We start from the raw sequence: 24370 nt of genomic DNA on the forward strand, positions 1-24370 counted from the left end.
GACCCAGCGGAGAAAGGCCTTGGCTGTCTTCTCCTTTGATGCTGTCTGCAAGGGTGGCATCTCTTCTTGTTGGAAGCGTTTCTGGAGGAGCTTAGGACGCCTGCACGAGACAAGAAGCTCATCTGTGCGTCGGAGTCGTGTTCTAAAGCTATTTTCTGCCTGTTGATACCTTCGCTTTATGAATCGTGGTAGTAGTAGGGTTGGCAACGTTCTCCGCACAAGAGGATGAGCGTCGTCAAGTGATTTGAGCCGCGCGGAGAATCTCCATCGCCGTTTTTCCAAGTCCGGGTATGGCGCTCTCGGGGTGGAGGATGGTGATGGGCGTCGTTTTCCAGATGGGCAGTATGGCTCTCATGGACTGGTGTAAGGCCTTGTTCATTCTTTGTATGAGATGTTGATTGCTCGATGGCGTGTCTCTATAGGCTGACTCCATCGCGGTCTGGTGGTGCCCGGGTACCAGGCTTCAGATCCATGCAATAGTACCGGCTCGACACAAGCCATGACGGCACTTCACGGCTTGGGAGGGCCTTCGTGTTGGCGAGACCCCGTAGATGATAGGCGACGGCATGCGCCTTGGCCGCCCACTTTTCGACGTGAACGCGGAACGGTAGCCTGCTGTCACCCACCCGCCGGTAGGCTGGCTCGGGGGGCTTCTCGACATCGCCGTGGCGATAGCCGGCGTGGTCCTGAGGTTGCTGCGAGAGAAGTGCATGACTTCGGTCTTTTTCGGGTCAAACGAAACGCCATTTGCTGCACCCCATCGAACCATCTCGCCGATGGAGCTGGAGGCCGGTGCAGTGGTTTCATCTATTGTGTCGCCTATAGAAAGGATAGCCGTGTCGTCTGCGTAGCCGAAGCGGCCCTGGGGTTGCCTAGTCGGTGGATTGGCTCAGTGTAGAGCAGGAAGAGGATGGGCGATACTGGTGAGCCTTGAGGCAGTCCACACTGGAGAGGAGCGAAGGGCGTGAGGGTTCTTGATACCTCACGCGGGCTGAACGATCCTTCATGAAGGACTCAGCCCATCTGACGAGATGGTCGGGCCAGCCCTGTTCACGGAGACGCAAGACTAGTCTCTTCGCACGGTTGAAGGGGACCTTGGATATCCATCGTGACCAGGGTGGCCACCTTCTTGCGTGCAAATGCTTCTTCGATATCGTGGATCAAGGCGGTCACCAGGTCTGTTGCCGACCTTTGGGGGAGCGCCGCTTTTGAAGGCCCATAGTGAACAGCTGCCCACGCCAAGCGGCGAGCGATCAATCTTTCCAGCCCCTTTCCGAGACAGGAGAGCAAGGAGATGGTCGCCAGCCCCTGGCTTTGTGAGGTCTCGTCGTCCCGGCTTCGCGATCATGACCACCTCCGCCTGCTTGAATGGTTCCGGGTGATGACCCAAGAAGGCACCTTTCGAACAAACACGTACCGACGATGTGCCACCCGGGTTTGAGAAGATTGACGGTGATGCTATCCGCCCCAGGGGAAGTATTGCCTGTATGGATAGTCGCATGCTGTGCCTCGTCTAGGGACTCGGGTGAGAATGTGATCGATCGAGGAGGAGACGTTCGGGTCAATATCGTCATCAGAAGTTCCGCGTTCCAGTAACGCTCCCCGAAGTGCGCTCGCCTTGTCCATCTGAGTTTCGTATACAGCGTCGTCGACCTGCAGGGGAGGCGGCTGGAAGGCCCCGGATTTGCCCCGACGGCTTAAGACAGCACTGCGCTGGAGAAGCTATCGATGAGTTCCCGCCAGTACTTTCGTTTTGCTCGGCGGACCACGCGATGAAAGTCTCTCTTGGCGATCTTAACATCCTGATTGAAGCTAGGGGGTCTCTTGAGGCCGAATGCAGCCGCCGCACAGGCGCACTCTTCTGTCCACCATGGAGCTGGGCAGCCACCTTTCCGTGAGGGCCGACCCACTGCCTTCGCTGCTGATGTTAGCAGATTTACAAGTGAACAATTGTCCAGCTCCGCGGGCGTTGAATCTCTGAGGGGGTCTCTGTGGCTCAAGCTCTACGGTCTCGACGGATCGTTTAAGCTCATCTTCTGTCGTCACTCGAATCTTGCCCGGCTGTAGTGGAGCGGGCTTTATGTTGGGGAGAGTCAAGCTGAGGGTGAAGTGGCGACGGGAATGGTCCTCAACAGTGGCTTTCAGCAAGTGGGATGTTGGCAAAAGCGATTGTGTTCGGGGTTTGGTGGGATATCTAAAGTGTTAAGCAGGTCGATGTCATTCTCTGATGCCCAACCGGCAATCTCTTGGCCGCGGTCCGTAGTCTGCCCTTCTGCGTTGTTCAGTGAAATCGCCAGCGACGAGGCAGCTTCCGGGCGGCCATCGGAGCAGCGTGTCAAGGGCATCCCTTTCGTCGTTCTGGCGGTAGAAGTTGACTACAGTCACGCCATTGATTGTGATCCAGAGAATATCGCGAGTCTGGAACGGTCGTATCTGGTCAGCGAGAAGCCTTGGGTCTCGTCGGACATATGTCATCACTCTAGGTCGAGTATCGTTACTGTCCCAGGACTCTACTGGGTGAGGTGTAGTGGGTCTGTCAAGCAAGGCGTTTTCGTATGGGCTGTCCACGGCTCCTGCAGGAGCACGATGTCATATCGTTCCGAGTCAGCCAGTGCCAGAGCGCAGTCGGGGGTTGCAATGCGACTTAGCGGCTTCCTGTCGTTCTTTCGTGTCTGCGAATATCTATTCCTGGTCATGAGGACGAGTAATGAGTACAATTCGACGCTTTCGTGGCGAGCCTGGTCTAGGATGCTCGGGCTCCTCCATTTCATAACCCGCCCTGGGGGCGGTGGCCACCATATCACGAGTGCTCGTGACGCCGGCCGGGCTCGAGTCTCGAGCGTCTGGACGTTCGTCTGCTGGGGTATCGTCCCTCAGCAGCTCGGTCGTGTCTTGTCGGATTTCTATGTGGGATTCTGGTTGTGAATCCAAGTGACGTTGTCGGTACGTCTCAGGCCCTCTATGTGTTCCCGTTGTTCTTTGCTGAGCCGGCGGAGGACGCCACGCACTTTCTTCGGCCGGGCTGGACACGTACGAAGGCTGGCATCGTGAGGGCCTAAGCAATTGACGCACTGCTCCCATGCAGCGCAGTCGTCTCCAGAGTGGCCAGTCTTGCCACAGCGTTGGCAGACTGGCTGTCTATGGCACTTGCGGGTAAAGTGGTAGCCCCAGCACGTTTCGCACTGCTTGGGTACGTCGCTTTTGTCTACGAGTCTGGCCGCCCGGCTCCCGAAGAGGGACCAGAACCTCTTCTTGGTGGGCTTCAGGAAGGAGACAAGGAGAGTCTTGGTCAAAGGGTTATCCGAGAATTGTCTTCCAGGACGTATATCAACGGGCTTGAGCCCTGTCTGGATTTCTATCTCATCACTGACAACGCTGTCACTATCCACCTCGTTGCCGCGAAAGTCGGTCAGTCTTCTGGGAAAGTCTGAGACCACGTAAGTATGCCATTCCTTGTTTGTTTCTACCGCCGTAGCTCCCAGCTCAGCCGCCCACTCGGCCTGCTTCTCTACGAGAAAATCGCGTGTTTCATGGTCGGCAGTCAGGACTGCCCATCCCGACCTGACCTGGAATACCTGTCGGACCTTGTCCGAGACGGTGCCGAGTTTTTCCCTGATCAGGGTCCGGATGGCATAGCCGCTATGGTCCCTAGCCGGAGCTCCGGCTTCTAGACGGACGAAGACGCGGAGGTCCTGTCGGGGTGGGGCGGCGATGGTGGCTTGTTGCTCTTGGCGATGAGGTGGGCCCGATTGTCGGTGCTGTTGTTGTTGTTGATGATGATGATGCTGGTGGGCTGTGCGGGCGCGGTCAGCGGGGAGCGAGGCGGCGGCGACACTGCTGTAGGTAGGTTTAGAAGCTGGTACATCGCTAGAAAGCTCTCGTTTCCAGGCGTCAAGGACGCTGTCGACAAACTTCTGAGCGAAACGTCGCTGCGGTCCGGAGGTGAATTGCTTGTTGGCTTCTTCAAGCTTGGCGCAGAAGGCCTGGAAGACCATTAGTTTGGCGTCGTACTCTTCCGCGTGTTTACGCGCGAGATCATTGGCCGATTCGATAATAGAGATTGGTTGCTGTTCAGGGGTCGATGCGGGATTGGCACGCTCAGCTCCTTCCGTAGCTGCAGCAGTGGTGGCGGCGTTGAGTGGCGAGGACGGTGTCTGGGCCGTCCGCCCAGGTCTGGGTGAAACACCAATGGGGCTGTTCACGACCGCGGGGCTGTTCTGCAAGAGGGCTGCACGGGCTCTTCGGTTCAGATTAGCGGGAGTGTGGACCCCTAGATCGAAGGGGTCCGGGGCGACAGGCGGGATCGTCGGAGACGAAGCCATCGCTGCGACTTGCGACTGCGCAAAGCGCAGATTGAAATGTTTGTTGTGCACTTGTTAAGGATTTTGGTGTAGACAGGGCCACTTTCTTAACACTTGTATGCCAAGAAAGTGTGATGACGAAGGAAGGTGTGCTTTCCAAGGTCTTTTCACAAGTTCATTGGGTGCAGGGTGAGAAGACATGACACTCGTATCAAAGCTTGCCATTGGGCTGAGGTAGCTTCAGGGGGTCATCCGGCGAGGATCGGAGAGCATGTATAGATCTTCGGAAAGCGAAAGAAGGAGGAGGTTGCCACGTTAAGACTCTAGGCCCCTATCCTTTCGTGGTGACAAAGCTGCTGTAGCCGCAGGTTCACTTTCACGTCTTTCGGTTGTGGGGAGATATTGAGTGGAAAGATCGCCTGATGATTGTGCTTGATCTCGTACACTCAACCCAATATTTCACCGGGAGATTCTGAACGGACGTATGATATATAAAAATGCGAATCGGGCGAGCGAGGTAAATGTGCCGAGGAATCGTTGCTCTAAGAATTGGTGTGGATAAGCTCATCAACTCGAAGGGCGTAGTCCACTGGATGGTGTGGCGGACTGCGGAAGGAACTCGTGTATGGAGATTTTATTTACGCTGCCAGTCGAGTACATGTGATGAGTACTTAAGGTGCCGAATTCAACGCAGTAGTGTCATTCTAGGTTGGAGTGTAAGTGGAGAGAGTGAGACCGGACAAGGAAGGGCAAGAGCAATTAGAGGAGTTAAGAGTCTAAGAGATGAGAGAGACAAAGCGACAGAAGACAAGAAACAAGATGGCAGTAAAATTAGACAGCGCATGGAGAGACCTAATAAGATAAGAAAAGCAAGTAAGTCGGGCAAATATTGTAGAGCCGGGAAGGCTGAGACGGAAGCGCGAGTAAAACTAAGAATGAGTAGTGTTCAAACAAAGGGCGACCTTTGTGGGGCTAACAAGAGTCGGCGACGCCATCTAACTTAGTACATGAATACATCGACTGACGGAGGAGGTTATGGGCGAAACCTCGTCGTTGTCTTCTTCTGCAGTAGTGCTGTTCTCAGTAGTGTTGGATGGCTGAAATCACCACGCCTCCACCCCTGCCGATCGACAGTGTCGTGCAAGGAACCCGGATGCTAAAAGACAATGTTACTCTGACAGGCAATGCCAGATCGACGAGCTGCAGAACCCCCTGGACATCAACGTCTCCCTGCAGGTCGATTTCCTTGTCACCCGGGATCCTTCTCGACCAGGCCAGCATGCCACCATTCAAGCAATCAATACATCCTTGGGATCGGACAACCCTCTTTGTACGGGCAAGCAGCGAATGTAGCGCCGCGGGACGCTTGGCCCGTTGAGCAGGGGAGAATCATAAACACGAGATCCCCGAAGGAGAAGTGGGTTGCGAGTGGGGGTTTGTTTAATATTGGCTGTCCATTGACGGGGCAGACGGAATGCGGGTCTGTAGTGGAGAAGCTGAAAGGGTGGGGCCGCGGGTGTACTCGAGTACAAAGAACGGAGGCAAGCTTAACAGCTGCTGCGGCACGGTAGCGGCAACGCGTCCCCATGCGCAGCGGTGCACCTCGCTAAGCACGGCCCTCGTTCTCCGCCAGATCGGACAACGTCCATTGCAGAGATGTTTCACATGCAGGCAGTGGATCTCCTCGCCTCTAGCCCTACAACGAACACAGGAACGCAAACCGCAGAAATGACAGTCTCTGACGTCATCCCGACCGCTTCTCGGGTTTGCGCCGGCTGGAGATGCATCCGGCAACCTCTCAACACGGTTTATCCAGGTTTGACGTGCGCAAATTCACATCCCCTAGGCACACCAAGCGAAGTCGATTGCGGGCTGGTAAACCTTTGCTTTCTTATTCCTTTGGTGATTTATAGTTGAGGCAACAAGGCATCGAGTATTGCACTCATCACTGAGTCATATCTGCTCAACCTGACCTTTCGGAAAACAAGTCATGACATCCAAGATTATTTCGTTTTGTCTACAAGTCACAGCGAGCAATTTATAAGAGAATTGATTAAGAACAGAACATCATGTTTTCATGTCCTTCCTATTCGAGGCTTTCTCGACACGTAGAACATGAATATGGCGGCTTTATGGAAAAGAGGTTGGATGATCAGAGGCGCTGAATTTGGCCTTGATAGTAGCATGTACGCCGGAGACAAAGAAATGGAACCCGCCAACAGGCAGAATGGCCAAGCGATTCTTTACGTCGGTTTCATAGTTCAAGTACGTGTATGCTTATCAATTCAGCAATTCTCTGATGGTTGTGTGCCTAGCATACCGCCCACACGTTTTATGACCCAAAGAAATTCAAAGGAAAACAAGAAACAAGACAGTCCACGGGGAGGAGATAGACAGTCCACGAGTGCGTGCATAAGATACGAAAGAGGAATGATGATCTCCGTCTGGAATATTGCTGGCCAATCCTGTGACTCCTAATATCCCACGCTACGTTCACGTTTACAAAGACAGACTCATTGGATTTGGAGGATTAAAGAGATTGGAAAGCATCTTCTTGGATGGAAATTTGGCCTGTTTCTGATTCCATGTTGCTGTGCTATTCACTGCCCTTTTCTTGATTCATAGATATTCCCCTAATTATTATTTAATACCATTTCCTCCATAGATTGTGGTCAGAATATGGCTTCTGATCGACTATGCACAAATCTCGTTTCTCTATTGTGGCCAAACTCTGGTTGGGATCGTCCTCACAATGGTTTGCATTATTGTCACTCAAGATGAGAAAATCGAATTAGCAGCAAAGATCAGCATGCTCTCATGTAAATGAAACAAGAAATGGCAATTTCGGGCAGTTTTCTCTTCACGGTAAACCAGTGACTAGATATGTATTCTTTGAGAATAATGGATCATTGAGAAGTGTCCTCCGGCCAGGTAGAGTGATGCATCAATATCATCATTCGGCACCAATGTAGTACCTGTAACTCTGCTAATCCTGACACAGGTATCGATAAGAAAGCCCACAGTTAGTCATCAGGTCTGGGCCTCTTCGGCTGGACTCTCACACAGGTTAAGATTGCTAACATGCATTCACACAAGTCTTTTCCAGGGGCCTTTCGGTACAGCAAAGCTCCATGACACAAGCTCACGTTTGCCCATACGAGACAATGCAAACAACTTCTAATATTGTATAGACAGACCCATAGTACCGACTGTTATTACTTTTCTTTTGGTCGTAGCGGGCAGCTTGAGGAGCATTGTCAAGATACAGCCAGATGGTGCGTGAAGTCCAGCCGTTACCACACATCCGATACGAGCGACACAACCCAGCCTTAAGGCCCCACCTCCTGCTTCAGGACGAATCGGTCTTGTGGGTCAAAATACAGTACATCAAATAGCTGCGGGGTCGATTCAGGGAAGCACCAGTAGCACTCCAGGTTTCCAAGTCGGCGATCTCTACAGGAATGATGCACTCTTTTTCATCGGCGAGCAGCAAAATTAATAATGGAAAGCTTTGTCTTCTTGAGCAGAGAAAATTCATGAACAATAGAACCCCTAATGAGAGGTGGGTTGCGAGCGGGATTTATGTTCAACGCTGGCTATTCATCGCCGGGGCAGACGGAATGCGGGCCAAGCTTAACAGCCACTACTGCACGGTAGCGGCAACAGATCCCCATATGCAGTGGTGTACCGGGCGAAATAGACTTGTCTGTGTAGCGAACACCATGAGTGCAGTGAAGGATCAAGCAGTAAGGAAAAGGGACGACTGAAGCTGACTTCTAAGTGGACGAAGTGACGGAGGAACGAAGGCCCGTCGGCGTTGACCACAGAGAGCGCAGCGATCGGTCTGGTCAAACTGCCCCACCTGAAGCAGGGGCGCAGTGGGGTATATGAGGGACAAATTCCCCCAGAGAAGTTTGAAATAGGATTTCCACTTTCTTACTTTACGTCCAGTAAGACAACTCTCATCTGGTATATTCATCAGAAACGAAACTGAACGGTAAGTGAAGGTGGTTTATTGAGACGAGTCAATTACGAACGAGTGAGTGACTCCGCTAACGACGAACAGGAGTACGTGGACAGTTACACGTCTATTAGTAAGTGGCAGCGACAGCGACCGACTTCAGCGAAGGATCGAGCTGATTGTGTTAATTCTTTCAGTTTCAGGAGCCAAGGCGCACAGGACTGAGTGAGGGACGAAGCTCTTATACGATAGTGCAGACGCTAGTCTTTTACGAACTGGGTGAGTAATCTTCCAGTTACAACTTTGTTGTTCTCGGCCAGGGACGGATCTGGTGTCATCATCATCGAATAGATGAACCGAACAAGGTGAGGGGATCGTGAGATCTAAGCACGAACGGGGTGAGTGTGGCGACAGGCGGAGGTCCGTGTGAGTGGAAACGAACAGTTACTAATCATGACGTAGGAACGAGAGTGTCGCGACGAAGAGATGAGTCGATGCTAAACAATTAGTGAAGGATACACTGTTTTGTTTAGGTAGAACCTTTACTGTCCAAATATCAGGAGCAAGGAGTGCGACGATGAGTGACACGAAATCAAACCAGACACGAAAGCCGGAAGGCGGTGTCTCCCACTTAACGAGTGCGGAGCATCAGGAGAGAGCGTATAACGGATTGTCAGACGACGAGAGGTTCTGGGTGAAACGGGCGATGGAGTATGCGATACGCGAGGAGTACTGGGACGCGATCAGCGCATTCGCGTCTGACTTGAACAGATCAAGCGGCACTCCTGTGTTTACCATCTATCAGACTCTCTTGAGATATATTGAGAGTCCGGAGAAGTTCGAAGAGGGACTTCTCGGGTTTTTCAAGATCGAGCGACGGTGAACTCTTGGCTAGGTAGTGGCGATAGCTCCACGAATGAGAATGAGTGATTGTGAAACAAAAATGAACAGAGCGACCGAAGACGAATGATAAACTTAAATTTAAATCTTCAGTCGTAATCATTTTCGTGGTAGAGAGTGACACGAGCGAACAATAAGTCCGAGTTAATAGAGACAGTGAGTGAGTGAATGTTACTGCGAACATAGGCGTAGGTATAGGCACCAGAAACCAAAGGTAAGGGGTGCAAATGGAACTTGGTGATGGAATCATCGAACTACCGTAGGCCGATACAGAAGCGTAGGCTGAAACTCAAGGGAATCACCCAATCTCCAGATGGACGATTAGGATTCCGGAATTGTGCGCATGCACATTAGTAGATCGTAAATGTGAGGTGAGAGACTAACGCTGTAGACTGAAAGAAATTGTGAAGTATTATCATGAGTACGGCAGGACCAAAGATCTACGTCATCTTGTGATGGTGACGTACTCGGCATTCCGCTAATAATGCGATCAAAATCTGCCCTTTTGCAGAGACCATCGGCTTCTTGTCTGCTCTACTACCACCGGGCCTCGAGATTGAGGCTATGGGAATGGGCTTTAGTAATGTCGAGATGCCGGGGCCGCAGCTTGCTGGCGAGACGGTAAGGCCTGAGAGGTATGGCGCTGGATCAAGGGCTGAGATAGCGATGAGGCAGGGATGGCAAGATGTAGGGTGGGGGTTTGAGTGCTGACGCTTTAATTGGGATGATGGTGTTGGGGCAGCAATTGTGATATATTGTTCCTCAACAATCGTGCTCGCTATGCTCGTACAGTGATTGATCCCAATTCGTTGATACAGACACGCGTAGAAAGCCCTTGTGGTTGTTGTATTGTTTTTGTCGAAACGCAGAATAAAGCAAATAAAACCCAATTGATCTGATTGGCATGTCACGAACTACCCCAGCTCCGTCGCGTGTGTTCCATACCGTCCGTTAACCCAAGCGCATTCAATCATTTTCCCATCACGACTCCTCCAACCCAATCTCCCTCATCGCATCTCTTCTTAGAAGCGTTCCCATTAGTCCCCGTCTTGTCCTCCGGCGCAGTCGCAAACACCAGCACAGGCTGGTACAGCTGTCGCCCATGCGGACTGTGAACCTAGATGTCGTGAGGCAACAGTTGCTGCTGGGACTTAATGGCGATGGTTCGTTGGTGATCAACGTCATGTTCCGACAGCCGACAGGAGAGCGGGGATGGAGAAGGCCTCGACGTGATCTTGAGGCTGATCAATAGGCTTGAGACGCTGCGTCGATCCCGTAGCCTCACATGGCATGCAGTGATTCTGACTCTGACTCTCCTTCTAGGGTTTGTTACCGTTCTCTTTAACTACCTGACACATGGTTTTGGTCTTGGTGATTATATTGGTGGTGATATATTATGAAAAGGGGAATTTGAGTAGTACGGGATGATTTATTGCCAGTGAACATTGGGAAGGGGGGGCATTCATAGTTCAGGCACGTGTATGCTTCCCAATAAGGTAATTATCTAGACTGACTCACCGCCACCCGTGGTGTCATCACAACCGTATAACGTATTTACAGCCTATGCTTTTGGTGTATTATTTTTACACTGTTTTCTTTTATCTCCCTCGATATAATGTACCAAGTTCTTTTCAGCCTGGTAACGAGCCGAGATAATCTATTCAATCTAAGGGAAAGCTTTGTTGGGGTCAAATTGAACGGCGGCTCGGCCAGTCGCTCTCTTATTGCTACTGACGCCTTCAGCACCACTTCCCCCCACTCCCTCCAGGCGTTGAATTTCACTGATCTTCTAGTCGATATATTTCATCGCCTTCTTCATAATACAATTGAAGTCGCGAATAAAGGGAATTCATTGATTTTCAACGGCTTCCAGTTGTTTTTGAACATCACGCTTCCTTGGGGCGTACCCCAGATCGCAGCAGGAATTACTTGGCCTTCCTTGGTGTTAGAGGCCCGTTGAAGCGCTCGCGCTGCTTCTCCCTTGACTTCAACGCCGCCAACGCCTTCTATAGATTGATCGGGAAAAGCCCAGAGGCCGAGAAACCATTTACTATGTTCTTGCAGCTCAAGGCTGTCAATGAAACCCTCTCATAAGCTTTTAGGAAAAGTTGTTGTTGGTGCGGCGAGGCTGCTTCGTATCAGGCCCAAGAGCGGGCAATTGGCAACAGTACGTTTTCAACGGCCCAAATATGACAACATCGAGGGACTGAGTAATATTTGATGATTTTGAGGGTAAATAAGAGAGCAAAATCTTATGCAGCCACGCTTTATTCATTAATTCCGATGTAATATGTGAATTATCCTGGTCTAAGACCAATAGTCTCCATTGATCACGATCCTTCGGCTTAGTCTGCGGTGGATACCCCCATAAACAAACGGAATAAGATGTCGCTATTAGAACGATCGGCTGGACTACAAGTGTACTTCCAAACAGGAAAAACGGCTAGAAGCCACTGTTCTTGGAGGTTCATGCCGGTAAACCGATACAGGTCGTGAGACGCCGACCGGCCCCTGATACGGACTCGATTATCGAGCTCCAAGTCGTATTGTCAGATTTCATCCTCTCTGAGGAAGAAATCAACGCCGTTCCGACTATTATGCCGCCATTGATCTCACCGATTTGAACGGCGGTCTCGTCAACGTTGTACATATAAGGCCTAGTTGTCTTCTTGGTGTTGACTACACAGTTAAGACCATCATGGTACCGGGAAAGTGACTCCTCTGTCATACAACGCTTCCTCGCGGATTCTATGACTCGTGATGGCGGATATATAATCTGTCAACCCAGTTCTTGCCGATATACCAGGCTTGCCCGGTGACTGATGATAACGCCTCTGCGAAGTCATGGGTATCCTTCTTCGTGAGAGGCTGAAAAGCGCGCTGTCGTCCGATAACATGACTGACTAGATTATCTTTCTGCTCTACAGAAAGCGACCGATGTTTCTGATGTGCCGTGCGGATGGCCCGGCTCCCGGCGCATCGATCATGCAATGCTGTGAGCTTGACCGAGTGTTTTACCACGTCCTTAATGGACAATAACATCCTCTTTTCATGATCTGACAGCTGCGATTCCGTTTCCACTGAAATAAATAGAACCGGGTTATATTTTATAATTACAGAATAAAACGAAAAATCCTGTGTTGACGACGCGGTGATAATGCTGAAGTTTGTGGGGGTGTGTGGGTTGGGAATGCCTTGGCCTGTATGCCTAGCATACTGCCTAGCGCCTGCACGCTTTATGACACAAATAAATTGAAAGGAAAAAAAGAAACAAGATAATCCTTGGGAAAGAGATAGATAGTCAAGAGTAAAGAGTCACGTCTTGTTCAATCCCCGTACCCTGAAGGAATTCGTTTCGCATCTCCTGCGCCCTTTCAAAATGCTCGAGACCTGGTTTGCTTCTCTCGCTCTCAGCCAGTCTCAGTGCTAGTTTCACCACGCTGTTGATCTGGTACGTCGTTCTCATTAGCCCCAACTCGCGACTTAGTCTTACTTTTTGCTGCTTAGTGGCTACTTTTCGACGTACCTGTGAGATTCCAAACTCTCCTTTTGCTAATGACTGGATTTCCTTGTCTGAGAGCTCCACCCCGGCTTGCGCGACCATGTTAGACCAAATTAACGTTGCTCCCTTGGGTCCAGCTTTCTCGAACTTGACTCCAAGCATTACGGATGGCCAAAACTCGGATCGGACCCATTGAGCATACGATGTTGTGATGAAGCACATGACTCCCTTCAATTTTCGCAAGTCGTCCGCCAAGCACTCGAGCCCGATAAAGTGGATGGGTGGTACATGCCTACCTCTATCTACCATGGCGTTGATAGGCTCTTGGATGTACATAATAGCTCCCCACCGATTACAAAATTCATAGGTCCAATTCGATGGGGAACTTTGAGGATTGGAGAGGGGCGATACCTTGAAGTTGGTATCTGCATTAGCGCTATTCTAAGATCTCGTATAAAAGAACATAAACTCACATTAAAGACAGGGCGTCTCAACTCTTCCGCAATGACCTCGACAGTCCATTTCTTTCCCGAGTTGGTATCACCACTGTGTCTCTAGTTAGTCGGCATCCTGGATACACGCCATATGAAGATTATAGAAGGACCGACTGGAAAAGGATGACCGTCGATTCCTGATGACCGAAACTGGTCTTGGTGACATTCATAACCTTTTCAATTTTCTCCTTCGTGTTGTCAGCAAGACCAACATTCTTGGCCACCGAGATATCGCGCCACTGCACAGGCCGAAGGCAGTCGATCGCTACCGCGCCTATATCATTAACATTAGTCTTCAGTTCTTGGCCTGCAACGGAACGCTGCTTTTGCTTGAAACATACCCAATTTCCCCCCCAATAGTGCTATCGCCGGTAGTGTTCCGGAGCAGATGAGGAGTTCCTTGTCAGTCAGCTTTTCCGGGTCCAGCCACGAATTCCGACGCCCCCGAACGATTTTCGGCACCACAGAAGGAGATTGAATCTTGTTCAAGGCGCAGTCAACCATGATGCGTTTGCCTTCCCAGTCTGGTGTCATGTCTGACCCATTGACGAATGCCTTCCCCTCGTACTCTCGGTGGTGGAAACAGTCGCCGCTCGATAGCTTTATGAACTCGCGGCCCCGGGACACTAATCGTTTCTCTAGCTCTTGGGAGTCCTTGTGGTATGACAATGGGTACAGGACAAGATCGCAAACGTGTTCCTTTCCCACAAAACTTCTGATAGAACGGGTTTGCTTGTGATAACCATATTTACCGGAAGTGGTGTCAATAGTTTGCACAGTTAGGCGGAGCTGTCGTTTGTCGTTATCGGTGAGCTCCTCAACCTCTACAAGACTGGCACAGACTGTAAGATCTTTCATACCGCGGAAGTTTTCCATTACCATAATCTTGCCCGGCTCAAAGAGCGCCCATAGGTACTCAAAATCCGCAGTCATAGTGGCCTGCATCTCCTCTACCTTTGCCTCAATGGTAGAGTTGAACGAGATGGCCCAATATACCAGAAGTTGTAAAGCACAGGATACGCTACTATGGCCATCTTCGCATCTGCAGTACTCGATAAGCCGAGCCATGAAATGGTACAGGCGCTTGGCGTTGACCTATATGTAAACAATGAGCAGAGAAGGGGAAAAAGAATCAGGTCTTATGATAATTGTGAAGGACTGCAGGAATGGTACTTCGAGGACTTGAAGGGACGCGAACGAGATATATCTTACAGGGTCTTGACCAAAACCAATATTTCCGTGCCAGATATTTCCGGCTAGTTCGTTAAGCTCTTTACGTAGAGCGTCGTCGTTGATCTTGATAAAAGTGTCCGTGTAGGGCGGGGTGGTGAGGTCTGCGTGAACTATAATGGATCAGGCCCTGCCTCGTGTACAAGAAAAGCCTAAGAGGATAACATACCGTACGTCACCTCCAAAATGTTGAAGGGTGCTGGTGATGAAGTAGTCGTCGAATGTTGTGCTAAACCAGAAGGGACACTGCGAGGAAAGACGATGTATTAGTCGTTCGTTTGAAAATGTCATGTCAGGAAAACACCTACATCACGGACACTGTAAGCTTTTGAATCTGCTCGTCGAGAGATGCTCCGCTTTTAGTAGCCTTTTCTTCTATGTCACGCCCAGCGGCATGCCCAAATTGGTGTAAAGAAGAGGTTAAAGCTATACCGAGGCCTCTGTGGCCTTGGAGCCAACCTCGCTGGCACAATTGCTCAACGTATTGCATGAGAAGTCGTGTTATGTTCTGACGTGTTCTGAACGAGCGTGAAGAGATAACAAGACGAGGAGAGTTGGAACAGCGACGCTCTACATCTTTTATCTTCAGCCAGTATCTATTACTGGCTTTTCTCCCCTGTTCCCGCTTATCTCGTGCTGCCTCCTTTGGAGTGTTCCGTCTTCCCGCGGTAGCCACACTAGAGATTACATACTTGGCTGCCTCGTTTAGGTGAGTCACCGTTAGGTAGCCATACTAATGACAACACACGTTGCAGGCTACCATGTGATTGTCACCACGTCCTTGCCTCGTCTTTACAGCTGTTTCATTGGCTGCAAAGGACTTGAAAATTTGGTTGGACTGAGCCTGCGCTAGTGTGAATAGAGACTCAATATTGCCGATCTCCCCTACCCAGCTAACGGATCATTTAATTTGTCCCATATCGCATATCAGGAAGTTCGTCCCGGCCGTTGGTGGCGGGGCGCCGAGCTTGAGCCTCTAGATTATAGACTGACGTAGGGGAGATGAACCCTTGTTATTGCATCCGCCCGTTAGGTATTATATGGAAGCTCAGTGAAGCCTAGTAGGCGGCTGTCTTGAACCCCCGCCAAACCAAGATCACTTACAATCGGTGACGAAAAAGGCAATGCCGTTGAATCAGTTCCCGTCAATGACATAGGCTTTCGATGTAACATGAATAAATATTAGACGACACTCTCAAGTCAACAGATCGAAAAGTCCCCGGCCCCACTACGCTCAAGGCCCGGTGCGCGCGTATGTGTATTGTTGGCCGATTTCCCGTCTTCAACTAGCAGATCGTTGAATTTAGCTCATCACACATAAGTGTGACACCAGGCGCCAGCGGCGGGCGCTAACTTCAGCCTTGAAAGTTGTGCGGTGACGGGTGTGAGACGGCTGAACCCCGTTGCATGCCGCATCCCTGACATTCGGTTTTCGTGTATTACCTGACAGCCACAAACAGCTACCTCAGTTGTAACTCCCCTGAGTGGGTACCATCCTACCAAAGACAGACTCAATTAAGTTACCCTTGCTCTCGGTGTTAGTTGGTGGGTTCTTCGTGACTGGGGAGTGAAAGGCAAAGCGAATTCGCCCAAATGCGGCATTTTCACAACGAGAAAATGCTTCCAGTCCACTAGTTAATGCAGGTTGCTATCCGAGACAAGCAACGCTCTGTTGTTTCTACAATCCTGTCCGCCACAGCTCCACTAGACGTGGTAATGTACTAGTCACATTAGCGTCTACAGCATTGACGATCTGTTGTCTCTTCCCTTGATTACCTACCGTCTTTCGCCTTCATCCCCGGTATTTGGCCTCCATGGCCCTTGTTATCAAGGAAATAAGGCATAAGCGATTCCCCCACCGTTGGTTTTGCCGTAGAGTGGTGCATTCAGCGTGTGAGCACCGCTCATCCGAGGGTATGTTTAATCAGTCTAACGATAGCGCGAGCAGGGACGGGATACAATGCAAACTGGCATTTCCGCAGCCTGCCGGGCTCACAGTACCCTTGTTCTCAAAATGTCTCCAGGGACTACAAAGCCCAATTTAGCACCGTCCAGTGCAGAGCCTGACGGCACATTTGGCGCTTCAGGGGTTCATGATCGTCAATTCAAGGGCCTTGTCGGCCATTTTGCAGGCTACCAGCCCTGCTTTTGAAGCCAGTTGTATTTTATGCAAGGATCAACGCAAACGCGGACCTTGACTAGCTTAAACAAAGCCTTATCTTTGGATGCTTCTCGCCACCAGATGCTAGTGACGAGTCGCAAACTACAGCCCGAATGGTGGAGAACTCCGGCGAAACGGAAAACCCTTGTTCATGCAAGATCCCAGTCACTGCCTAAACTATTGGGTACTTTGCAGCCGCCTCAGGGTACCTCCTCTTGTTACGTTTCTGTGCGCTGGACGGTGATGACTTCTCTTTGGGCTTCACATGCTTCACTCGATGATACTGATCTGCCGTTTTCATACTCAAACTAGTTTCGGTTGGCATTGCTAAGTAGCGGTGTGCTCAATCTGTAGCTATGTATCTCCTACCTAGTAATCAGCCTAGGAGTGTCTCCTAAATCACCGAATGTCTCGAACCCTGTCGTCCCTGCGTTGTTTCCCCTTCGAATATGAGCAAACCTATAATGTTTCATAGTACAATAGCTTCTTTGCTGGTTCATCAGCATTAGACGGGGTTCTTGAAAGCAGTGTCTTGGCCACTTGCCATACATAACACAGCTGCACAATAGACTCAAATTCGAGAGTTTGTACGGCTTCGAAGATCATGATCTATCTCAAGGCGCCTGCAACTCTGTTGTGTCACAAATGCAGCTACAGCTTGATAGTTCTCACTGGTTCTGAGGCCAGCCCGCACTTCGAGCCTCAGCTGCGCCTCTAAGTTGAGGCCGCAGGATCCTGGGACATAGAAGTCTCGCGTTTGTGGACTCTTTGCGAGGTAGGCCTTTGTGAATTGCGAGCGTCTTGTTGCATCATAATCGAGACTTTTGACACGGCCTATCGTAAAACCCCAGGAATTGCCACAGGGATATGACTCCGCGCCTCTCGGATCGCTTCCGAATGGTTAGTGTACGGTAAGAGTTGAAAAGTGAATCGTCTAGACCTGGGCTGCTACGCACAGACGCTTGTCATTGACCGATCACCTACTCCGTACCTGACTTCCACTGGCAGACCCTTGACTCACACATGGAGCCGCGACGCAGGTACACATTTCATGCGAACCACATGGGAACAACAATCTCGAATCATAGGCCATTGAACATCTATCCCGTCCGTAATTCACAGCCGGAGCAAGGATAAGGCATCTATGGTCTTCATAACACGTATGCTGTCGACAACTAATATTCTTTTCCCTCTTGAAGAAAATCCCCGGCCTCTGACCGCTTATGCAGGGCGGATCGCAATCTAAACTTAAGATGCCACTCCACGCCCATATTAAGTATTCTTTCTTCTGGCGGCACATAACAAGAAACTCCCAAGTAGTGAACTGGTTCGACAAAGAGCCTTGAAGTAGACCGTCGTTAGAATACCAAAGCACCCAACGTCCAGCTGTCAGGTGACCTCGGAGGTGAGCAATCACCAATTATTCAATGAGATGAGCGACTCGAAATACCAACAGACCGCAAACCCCGTGACAAATTATCCGTTTGGTATGAAAGAGCAGGATCGACGATTACCCGTAGCCAATGGTACGGTACAACTTGTAGAATCTTTTACTCATATTCTGCCTTAACGCTAGTAAGTGTCACTCTAGTCGATCGTATTATGAAGAATATCTTACCTGAACATTCTAGGATCGTAAGAGAGGCGAAAGAATGCATGCCGAAGTGCGTGAGAGAGCTCATTTCTTTCATCACCAGTGAATGTAACAGCAAAGCCTGCGTAGCAAGATGTAGACGTAGATGTATCTGGTTCAAGTCTCTACATTGGCTGTGCCTCGCGTGAATTCAGTGCTCCCTTGGATTATGAGGAAACAAGCTGTAATGGCGAATGAGTACCTGTGTTACCTATAGCCTTACGGTTGCTACAGAGGATGTTGGCAAGTCCTGCCTGGCATGAATAGTTTCGCTCAGCTGAGCTCATTTCGAGCAACTACTTTCGATGTCCGAGGGCCCCCATTTACTTCATTTTCTCATGAAAAAGCTAGCAATGTTATTACTTACCGCTTCACATATTTACATCCTGTTTCCTGTTACTGATGGTCCGCTGATGATTGTTCGGTTATGCGAAGGGAACGGGTCATCACTGTGATGAGGCCCAACACGGCCCCATGCTTGACCTGCAAAGTAAGATGCTATATTTCCCCAAGTCCTCCTTTAGTAATGATGATGGATTTACCGACCCATGCAATGATACGGTAGGTTCGTGTCTGTGAGGGTATGATGGCCATCCGCCTGGCGTCTGTGCCGACTACTTACGAAGCGGTATGGTATTTGTTATCTGGGCACTTGTGTATATTTGGACTAATTATCTCGAGAGAACCCGCGAATTTCGAGCGGTGAACTAACTACTCACCGTATTTCTCATGGGAATCCCTGGTGGTTATGGGTGGAGGACATGGTCGAGCTGTGAACTCGTGTACTTTGGGAAACTTTCTGTAGACGGCTAGGAGATTCTACGGAAATCACGCAGTCTCACACTGATGCATTGGGACATTTGACAACACATCTGATCTATGTCGTTAGCTCACAGCTTTCAAGCCTCGAAATAATTCGCCTTCCAAGAGTTTTCCAGCCCAACCCACGGACGCGTGGATATGAGCAGGGTACGCCATGATCATGAGTTGTGTTAGACGACGCCCAGACGCCAGGATGCTCATCAATCCTAGTGCCAGATCTAAGGCTAGCTCAGAGAGCCCAAGTATAAAAGTAAGAATGACAACCTCAACTTCTGTCGTCAATCAATCAAAGACAAAACACCAAACCTCAATCTCTTAATCAAATATGGAAGTTATCACCGCTCCCAAGTGGAGATGTTGCCATGTAAGTAACCTTCCTACTGCTTGATAACCACTCTAATTGAGTCAAGTGTCAACACCAGAATGAAGGAGACGTGCAAGTCTGCCACAATGACAAGTGTGAATTCACTCATAAAAACCGGGAGTGGACGAAACAGCATTATCGGTGTTGTGAATGCCAAACCACCGAGAGCAATTAGCAGACTGGCTGATGTAGCGCCTTTCCACGGGAGATGATATGTGTTGGTCGTCGAAAGGAGGGTAGGCTTTGAGTATTTTGAAAGCCGGCTGCATGATCCCTTGCGAATTGATGATGAAGCTGCGGCGCCCCTCAACACATGCCTACTGGTTAGATAAACACATTTCGATTCTCGCTACCTACATTTGAACCCTAACCCTACATTTGAAGACATTATATCACGATACTTTTCAATTTTAACGATGGTATTGCTTCACACAATTCTCTCCTTTGGTGCAATGCCACAAATAACCTCCTAATGAGGCAGAGCCCTAAACCTGACAAAGAACGTGTTGTTTTAGAGTGTGTGGCGAAGGTGCTCAACACTGTACAATAGACATACCAGTCACAGATAACTGCAAAAGTTTTCTCATTTTGCGACCCATACGAGTCAGGAAGTTAAACGACTACGGCAACCTGATCCTTGAATCCGCGCACATTCACGAGTTGCACTGTTTGTATTCTGGAAGCTGCCAGTCGCTTCATAGCCAGTAAACCCCACCCCCCAAACCCCACCTTGACAGCTGTTGTATCGTAGCGGCAAAGGGGGTCGAAAACTGACTCATCTGAGTCATTGAATCTTCCTTTTCCAGGGAAAGAAAATCCTAAATGGGCTTCCCGTTGCTTCTAGAGGCTAGCCACCAAGAGATGATTCCAACAACCGATCAAATTGAGACTAGCAAGGAAATGAGATTCTTATATAGAAACTTAGGGATTCGGGTGCAAGTCTAGACCTGAATCGGTGCATTTCCAGCCAGCCGTAGCGGAGCGCGGCGGCAGCTTCAGCTTCCGGATTGTGCGGTGATCCGGGTAATACAGGTGAGCCTGATTCACGCCACGTCTTTGGTGTCCCTTGACAACTGCCAGAGCCTGCCCCACGCATGGTGTCTTCTCTTTGCGCCTCACAGACTACAAGGGATAACACTGTCTTGTAGAGTTACATGTCAGACAGTCCAAGTTCGCTCAAGTTCATATTCTCAGCTAGCGACGCGCGCGCCTCGCATCGATGTTACTAGTTTTTTAATGACACTATACTTGACAAGGCTACTAAAAGGGCACTGATATACGGCACCGAAACGCATGTGGTTTGTTCCTCATTGTAGCCAGTGTGCATCGCAACATACCAATGCCGCTCGACGTGGATGTTGTTCACGGTCTATTGTGTTCCATGTGATCATCAAGCATTGATCTCACCGGCGGTGACAAGATCCTGATGCTGACATACTGTCACCGTAGGCGAGGCAACAGCCTCCGCCTAGCTTGACCTCAAGGTCTTCCCCCTTTGCCTCTTCTTACTTGGCCTCTTGTGCCTCTTATGCCTCTTTGGTCTCTTTTTTAAGCTATCACCAGTCACCTAAATAGGGATATTTCATCTCGATGAGGAGACTTTCTTCGATCTTCATAGAGTGGACTTTTTTGACTATCCTCCGGGGAGGGGGCCCGTAGCTAGCTTGCCTTCGGCGACCCTTCGGCGACCTTGCCAGTGGCCTCCTCGAATTCAGGTCCATTTTGATTGGTGTATGATCAGGCATTGATTGCCAAAGCAGGAGAGGATACATGACCTTATTGTTTCAGGGACAAGGGACGATAGGTGACAGCCCCTTGTGTTGGTGCTTGCTCCATCAGTTCGAGCTTCTGTTCAAACCTTTTGTCTATCCACTCTCCTTGTCACCAAAGCTGAAGAAGAGAGGAAGGATACCGGGCTTGTGAGGAGCATGATGCATGTACGGGGTACATTGTATTCATTCTCACCGCCATATCGTGTCTGGCATTGGAGATATGAACCCAGCTAGTTCTCTCATTTTTATGCAGAATTTCCAACTTCGGCTTCTATTGACCGGTTTCCGTCTTGGATTGACAGGTCGTTCAATTTAGCTCATGCAATCAGCGGGGCCTGCACTCCAAAGACTTGCTCCAGCTGCCAGTGACAGGCACCAACTTCAGCCTCTTATAAAGTGATTCGGGTGAGACGGATGGACCCTGGTTCAAGCGGTATCCCTGTCAAGGAGCTGTCCTGTACGGAGTACGGATACTTTGCATTCGCCTGAGGGCACCACCCCTTGTTGCATTCTCATGCTCCGGACTTTTGGACGCACACGCCTCTGCCATGTTGTCTCTTCGCGGTCCTCGGATTTCAAGTGGTGAAACTGACCTATCGAATTACATGCCCGAGCTCGCTTAAGCTAGTTTCAAATGAGCCACTGTGAATTCTGGCGGTCTATGCTCGCTAGTTCCGGCCCAACTTAGTTGGTTTTCAAACCCCCTGCCGCTACCATGCAACGGCTGCTGAAATGAGGTTAGAAAGTGATGATGACTGCATGTCAGTATAAGGGGAAAAAAACATCCTAGGAACTTTATTGAATCTCTGTTGGGTTGACCAGACTATCATGTTTGCGTCGGCCACTCAAGTGGCCCCAATGCCCAAATGACAAGGATGTGACCAATTTTCAAACCCCCTACTGTCATCCTACGGCGGCAGCTTGCATGAAGTAGGAAAGTGCTGTGACATTGCCATGACAGTGGTGCCATCCCTAGCCGCGTTGTGGGTGGGTGGGTGGCATGAGAAAACATTGTGGCTCTGCGTTTCCTCGGCCTGATTCCAGCAGCATAAATAAATCGACACGGCCATGCTACCTGAGTCTTTCTAACAATCCAGACTTTCAATCCATTTTCCCTTCATCGAACCTTGTTTTCATTATGATTGAGTATCTTGCACCATCCCTCATGGGAGCTATGACTCCGTTCATCAACAACTTTTACGGGCAATTGGCCTGTGTGCTTGTTGTTGGATGGTGGCTCCGTTATTCTATCCTTGAGTGGCTGCCTTCAGTAAAGATACCAGAGCACGACATCTACAGCCGAATAATGTTTGTCTGGACTTCCAGATCCAGGCCTGATCTGAGCAGCTATTCTTGCACCTTGTACCAAAGTCCAGTGACCATGAACATGGCACGTTACTTCCACATTGCATCAGACCCAGTGGAGCGAGACATCGACGAGATGTTTTGGGTTCCACGCGGACCGAAGCTGTTCGTCTACGACGGCAATGTCTTCATTTTTTGCCCGGAAAATCTTCTCATATATACACTCTGGATAACAATAAACCTGCCCAAAGATTCGCTGAAACTGAACTGGCGAAATACCTCAAGAACAACAAGCTTCAGCAACACACGGCTCACTACGATAGGTGGGTTGATCAGCCGCGGCCGAAGCGACTGGCAGAGACATACCATCATGAACATTTGAACGCGATGATAGCGGAAGTCAGAGACTTCTTTGACGCAGGGTCTAAGTACGCCAAAGAAGGCAGAAAGTGGAAAAGGGTTTACCTTCTACATGGAGCCCCTGGAACTGGAAAAACCGCCATGCCAGATGTGATTGCCTCGGTATTGGATGTCCCACTCTATCGCCACGCATGTGGGAGCACTGAAGATCAGTTCAGGCAACTGATCAATGCTACGCGACCTAAATCTTTGGTTGTTTTCGACGAGATTGATCAGTTGAGTGCTGCACAACCTGACAAAGGTGGTGATGATACTGAAGGTTCGGAAAGGCAGCCGATCAAGAAACAGACACTTCAGTCTTGGCTCTGTGGCGAGTTAGGTGCTGAGGGCACCGTAATCTTCTTGACCACGAATCACTTGAGAAAGATTGACGAGGTCATTCGACGTCCTCAGAGAGTGGACAAGATGCTCCATTTTCCAGCAGAGCTCACGAAAGGTACCATAAACAAGATCTTGCAAATTCGTTATGACAACGAGAACGCGGATTGCGGCCTTCAGGAAAACATATTCAGAGGAAGGACTGCGGGAGGCCTGCACCAGTTTCTCGATAACAAGGACTACGAATCCGCTATCAAACATTTGGGAAAATGGCTACTAGAACAACCTGCAGTAGAGCATCGAGAAGCATCGCTCAAAGACGTGGATGTCTCCGGGTCAAATGGAATACACACAGAGGATGCAAGTTCAAAGTTGTTATAAGCGGATGCAATGGTACCGAGACCCCATTACTTCAGTGGAATCGCTCAAGGACGATTTTCCTTCCCCTAGGTGGTACCAAAACTATTGCGGAAAACCATGTCTTGTTCCGAACTTCAAGATAGCTGATGATGGTGGAGGGCCTCCATGCCCCCTTATTGAACGTCCTGGGCTTCAAGGGTGACTACGACAGATCCACTGGCCTGTCGTCCCTCGCCCCTCGATATCGTATTCGTCGCTTCTTGGAGTTCGGAAAGGCGGTTGGCAAGATCTTTGAAGCTGAAGGAGGTTGCAAGACTAATATTGCATAAGAAAAGGAGTTGGCGACAATAAGGAGAAGAAAAATAAATTTTTAAAAAAGCAGAACATAAAGTGGTACCCAATGTCGAATTGACGTGATTGCATGTGTTTTCACTGATCTGCTAAGACCCTAGGCGTTACAGTGATGAAGGACATGTAAAGCAAACCAAACAGCCCTTCAAGCCTCTGGAAACAAGAAGAACGATGGCACATCTGGCTGTCAGGTTGGGTCTATAAGGCTGTCTTTTCAGTCCAGCTGTACTTGTCGTGGGCATGAAGATTTTGGATACGTCTCGTATTCCTGACCTTGGATTATAACCTCTTATCAGGCTGGCCAGGGTTGTTATCACGCCAAATCTCCCCTAGAGACTTGAGTCCCAAACCTGCGAAATTTTATTTACCGGTTGTCTGGGACCACCAAGCGTACCCGGCATCAGTACGTACACGTCAGTCGCTCAGCCATAACAGCAAGACTTGCTCTCGTGACTACTTCCGCCCATTCATCTTTG

General features: G+C 49.8%; 5 protein-coding genes across 5 annotated transcripts; 2 read left to right on the forward strand and 3 right to left on the reverse strand.

Annotated features, from left to right (window-relative positions):
- Positions 1-416: 416 nt before the first annotated feature.
- Positions 417-1574, reverse strand: FPRO_16085 (uncharacterized protein; the record flags this gene model as incomplete). The annotated part of the gene is made up of 2 exons (XM_031225020.1): positions 417-721; positions 1418-1574. The coding sequence occupies 2 exons, from the start codon at positions 1572-1574 to the stop codon at positions 417-419; spliced, it is 462 nt and encodes a 153-aa protein (XP_031090221.1).
- Positions 1575-1697: 123 nt separating this feature from the next.
- On the reverse strand, positions 1698-4322 carry FPRO_14799 (uncharacterized protein; the record flags this gene model as incomplete). The annotated part of the gene is made up of 4 exons (XM_031225021.1): positions 1698-1918; positions 1941-2194; positions 2237-2573; positions 3035-4322. The coding sequence occupies 4 exons, from the start codon at positions 4320-4322 to the stop codon at positions 1698-1700; spliced, it is 2100 nt and encodes a 699-aa protein (XP_031090222.1).
- Positions 4323-8839: 4517 nt separating this feature from the next.
- Positions 8840-9145, forward strand: FPRO_14798 (uncharacterized protein; the record flags this gene model as incomplete). Its single annotated transcript, XM_031225022.1, has 1 exon — positions 8840-9145. One exon carries the CDS (start codon positions 8840-8842, stop codon positions 9143-9145), a length of 306 nt encoding a protein of 101 aa, XP_031090223.1.
- Positions 9146-12463: 3318 nt separating this feature from the next.
- Positions 12464-14878, reverse strand: FPRO_14797 (uncharacterized protein; the record flags this gene model as incomplete). The annotated part of the gene is made up of 8 exons (XM_031225023.1): positions 12464-12610; positions 12689-13075; positions 13138-13210; positions 13273-13432; positions 13500-14253; positions 14371-14501; positions 14558-14634; positions 14697-14878. The coding sequence occupies 8 exons, from the start codon at positions 14876-14878 to the stop codon at positions 12464-12466; spliced, it is 1911 nt and encodes a 636-aa protein (XP_031090224.1).
- Positions 14879-22521: 7643 nt separating this feature from the next.
- FPRO_14796 (uncharacterized protein) lies at positions 22522-23564 on the forward strand (the record flags this gene model as incomplete). Its single annotated transcript, XM_031225024.1, has 2 exons — positions 22522-22610; positions 22697-23564. The coding sequence occupies 2 exons, from the start codon at positions 22522-22524 to the stop codon at positions 23562-23564; spliced, it is 957 nt and encodes a 318-aa protein (XP_031090225.1).
- Between the last annotated feature and the right edge of the window lie 806 nt (positions 23565-24370).

Source organism: Fusarium proliferatum, assembly GCF_900067095.1.
Source record: "Fusarium proliferatum ET1 genome assembly, contig: FPRO_scaffold018, whole genome shotgun sequence".
Classification (NCBI taxonomy): Eukaryota; Fungi; Ascomycota; class Sordariomycetes; order Hypocreales; family Nectriaceae; genus Fusarium; species Fusarium proliferatum.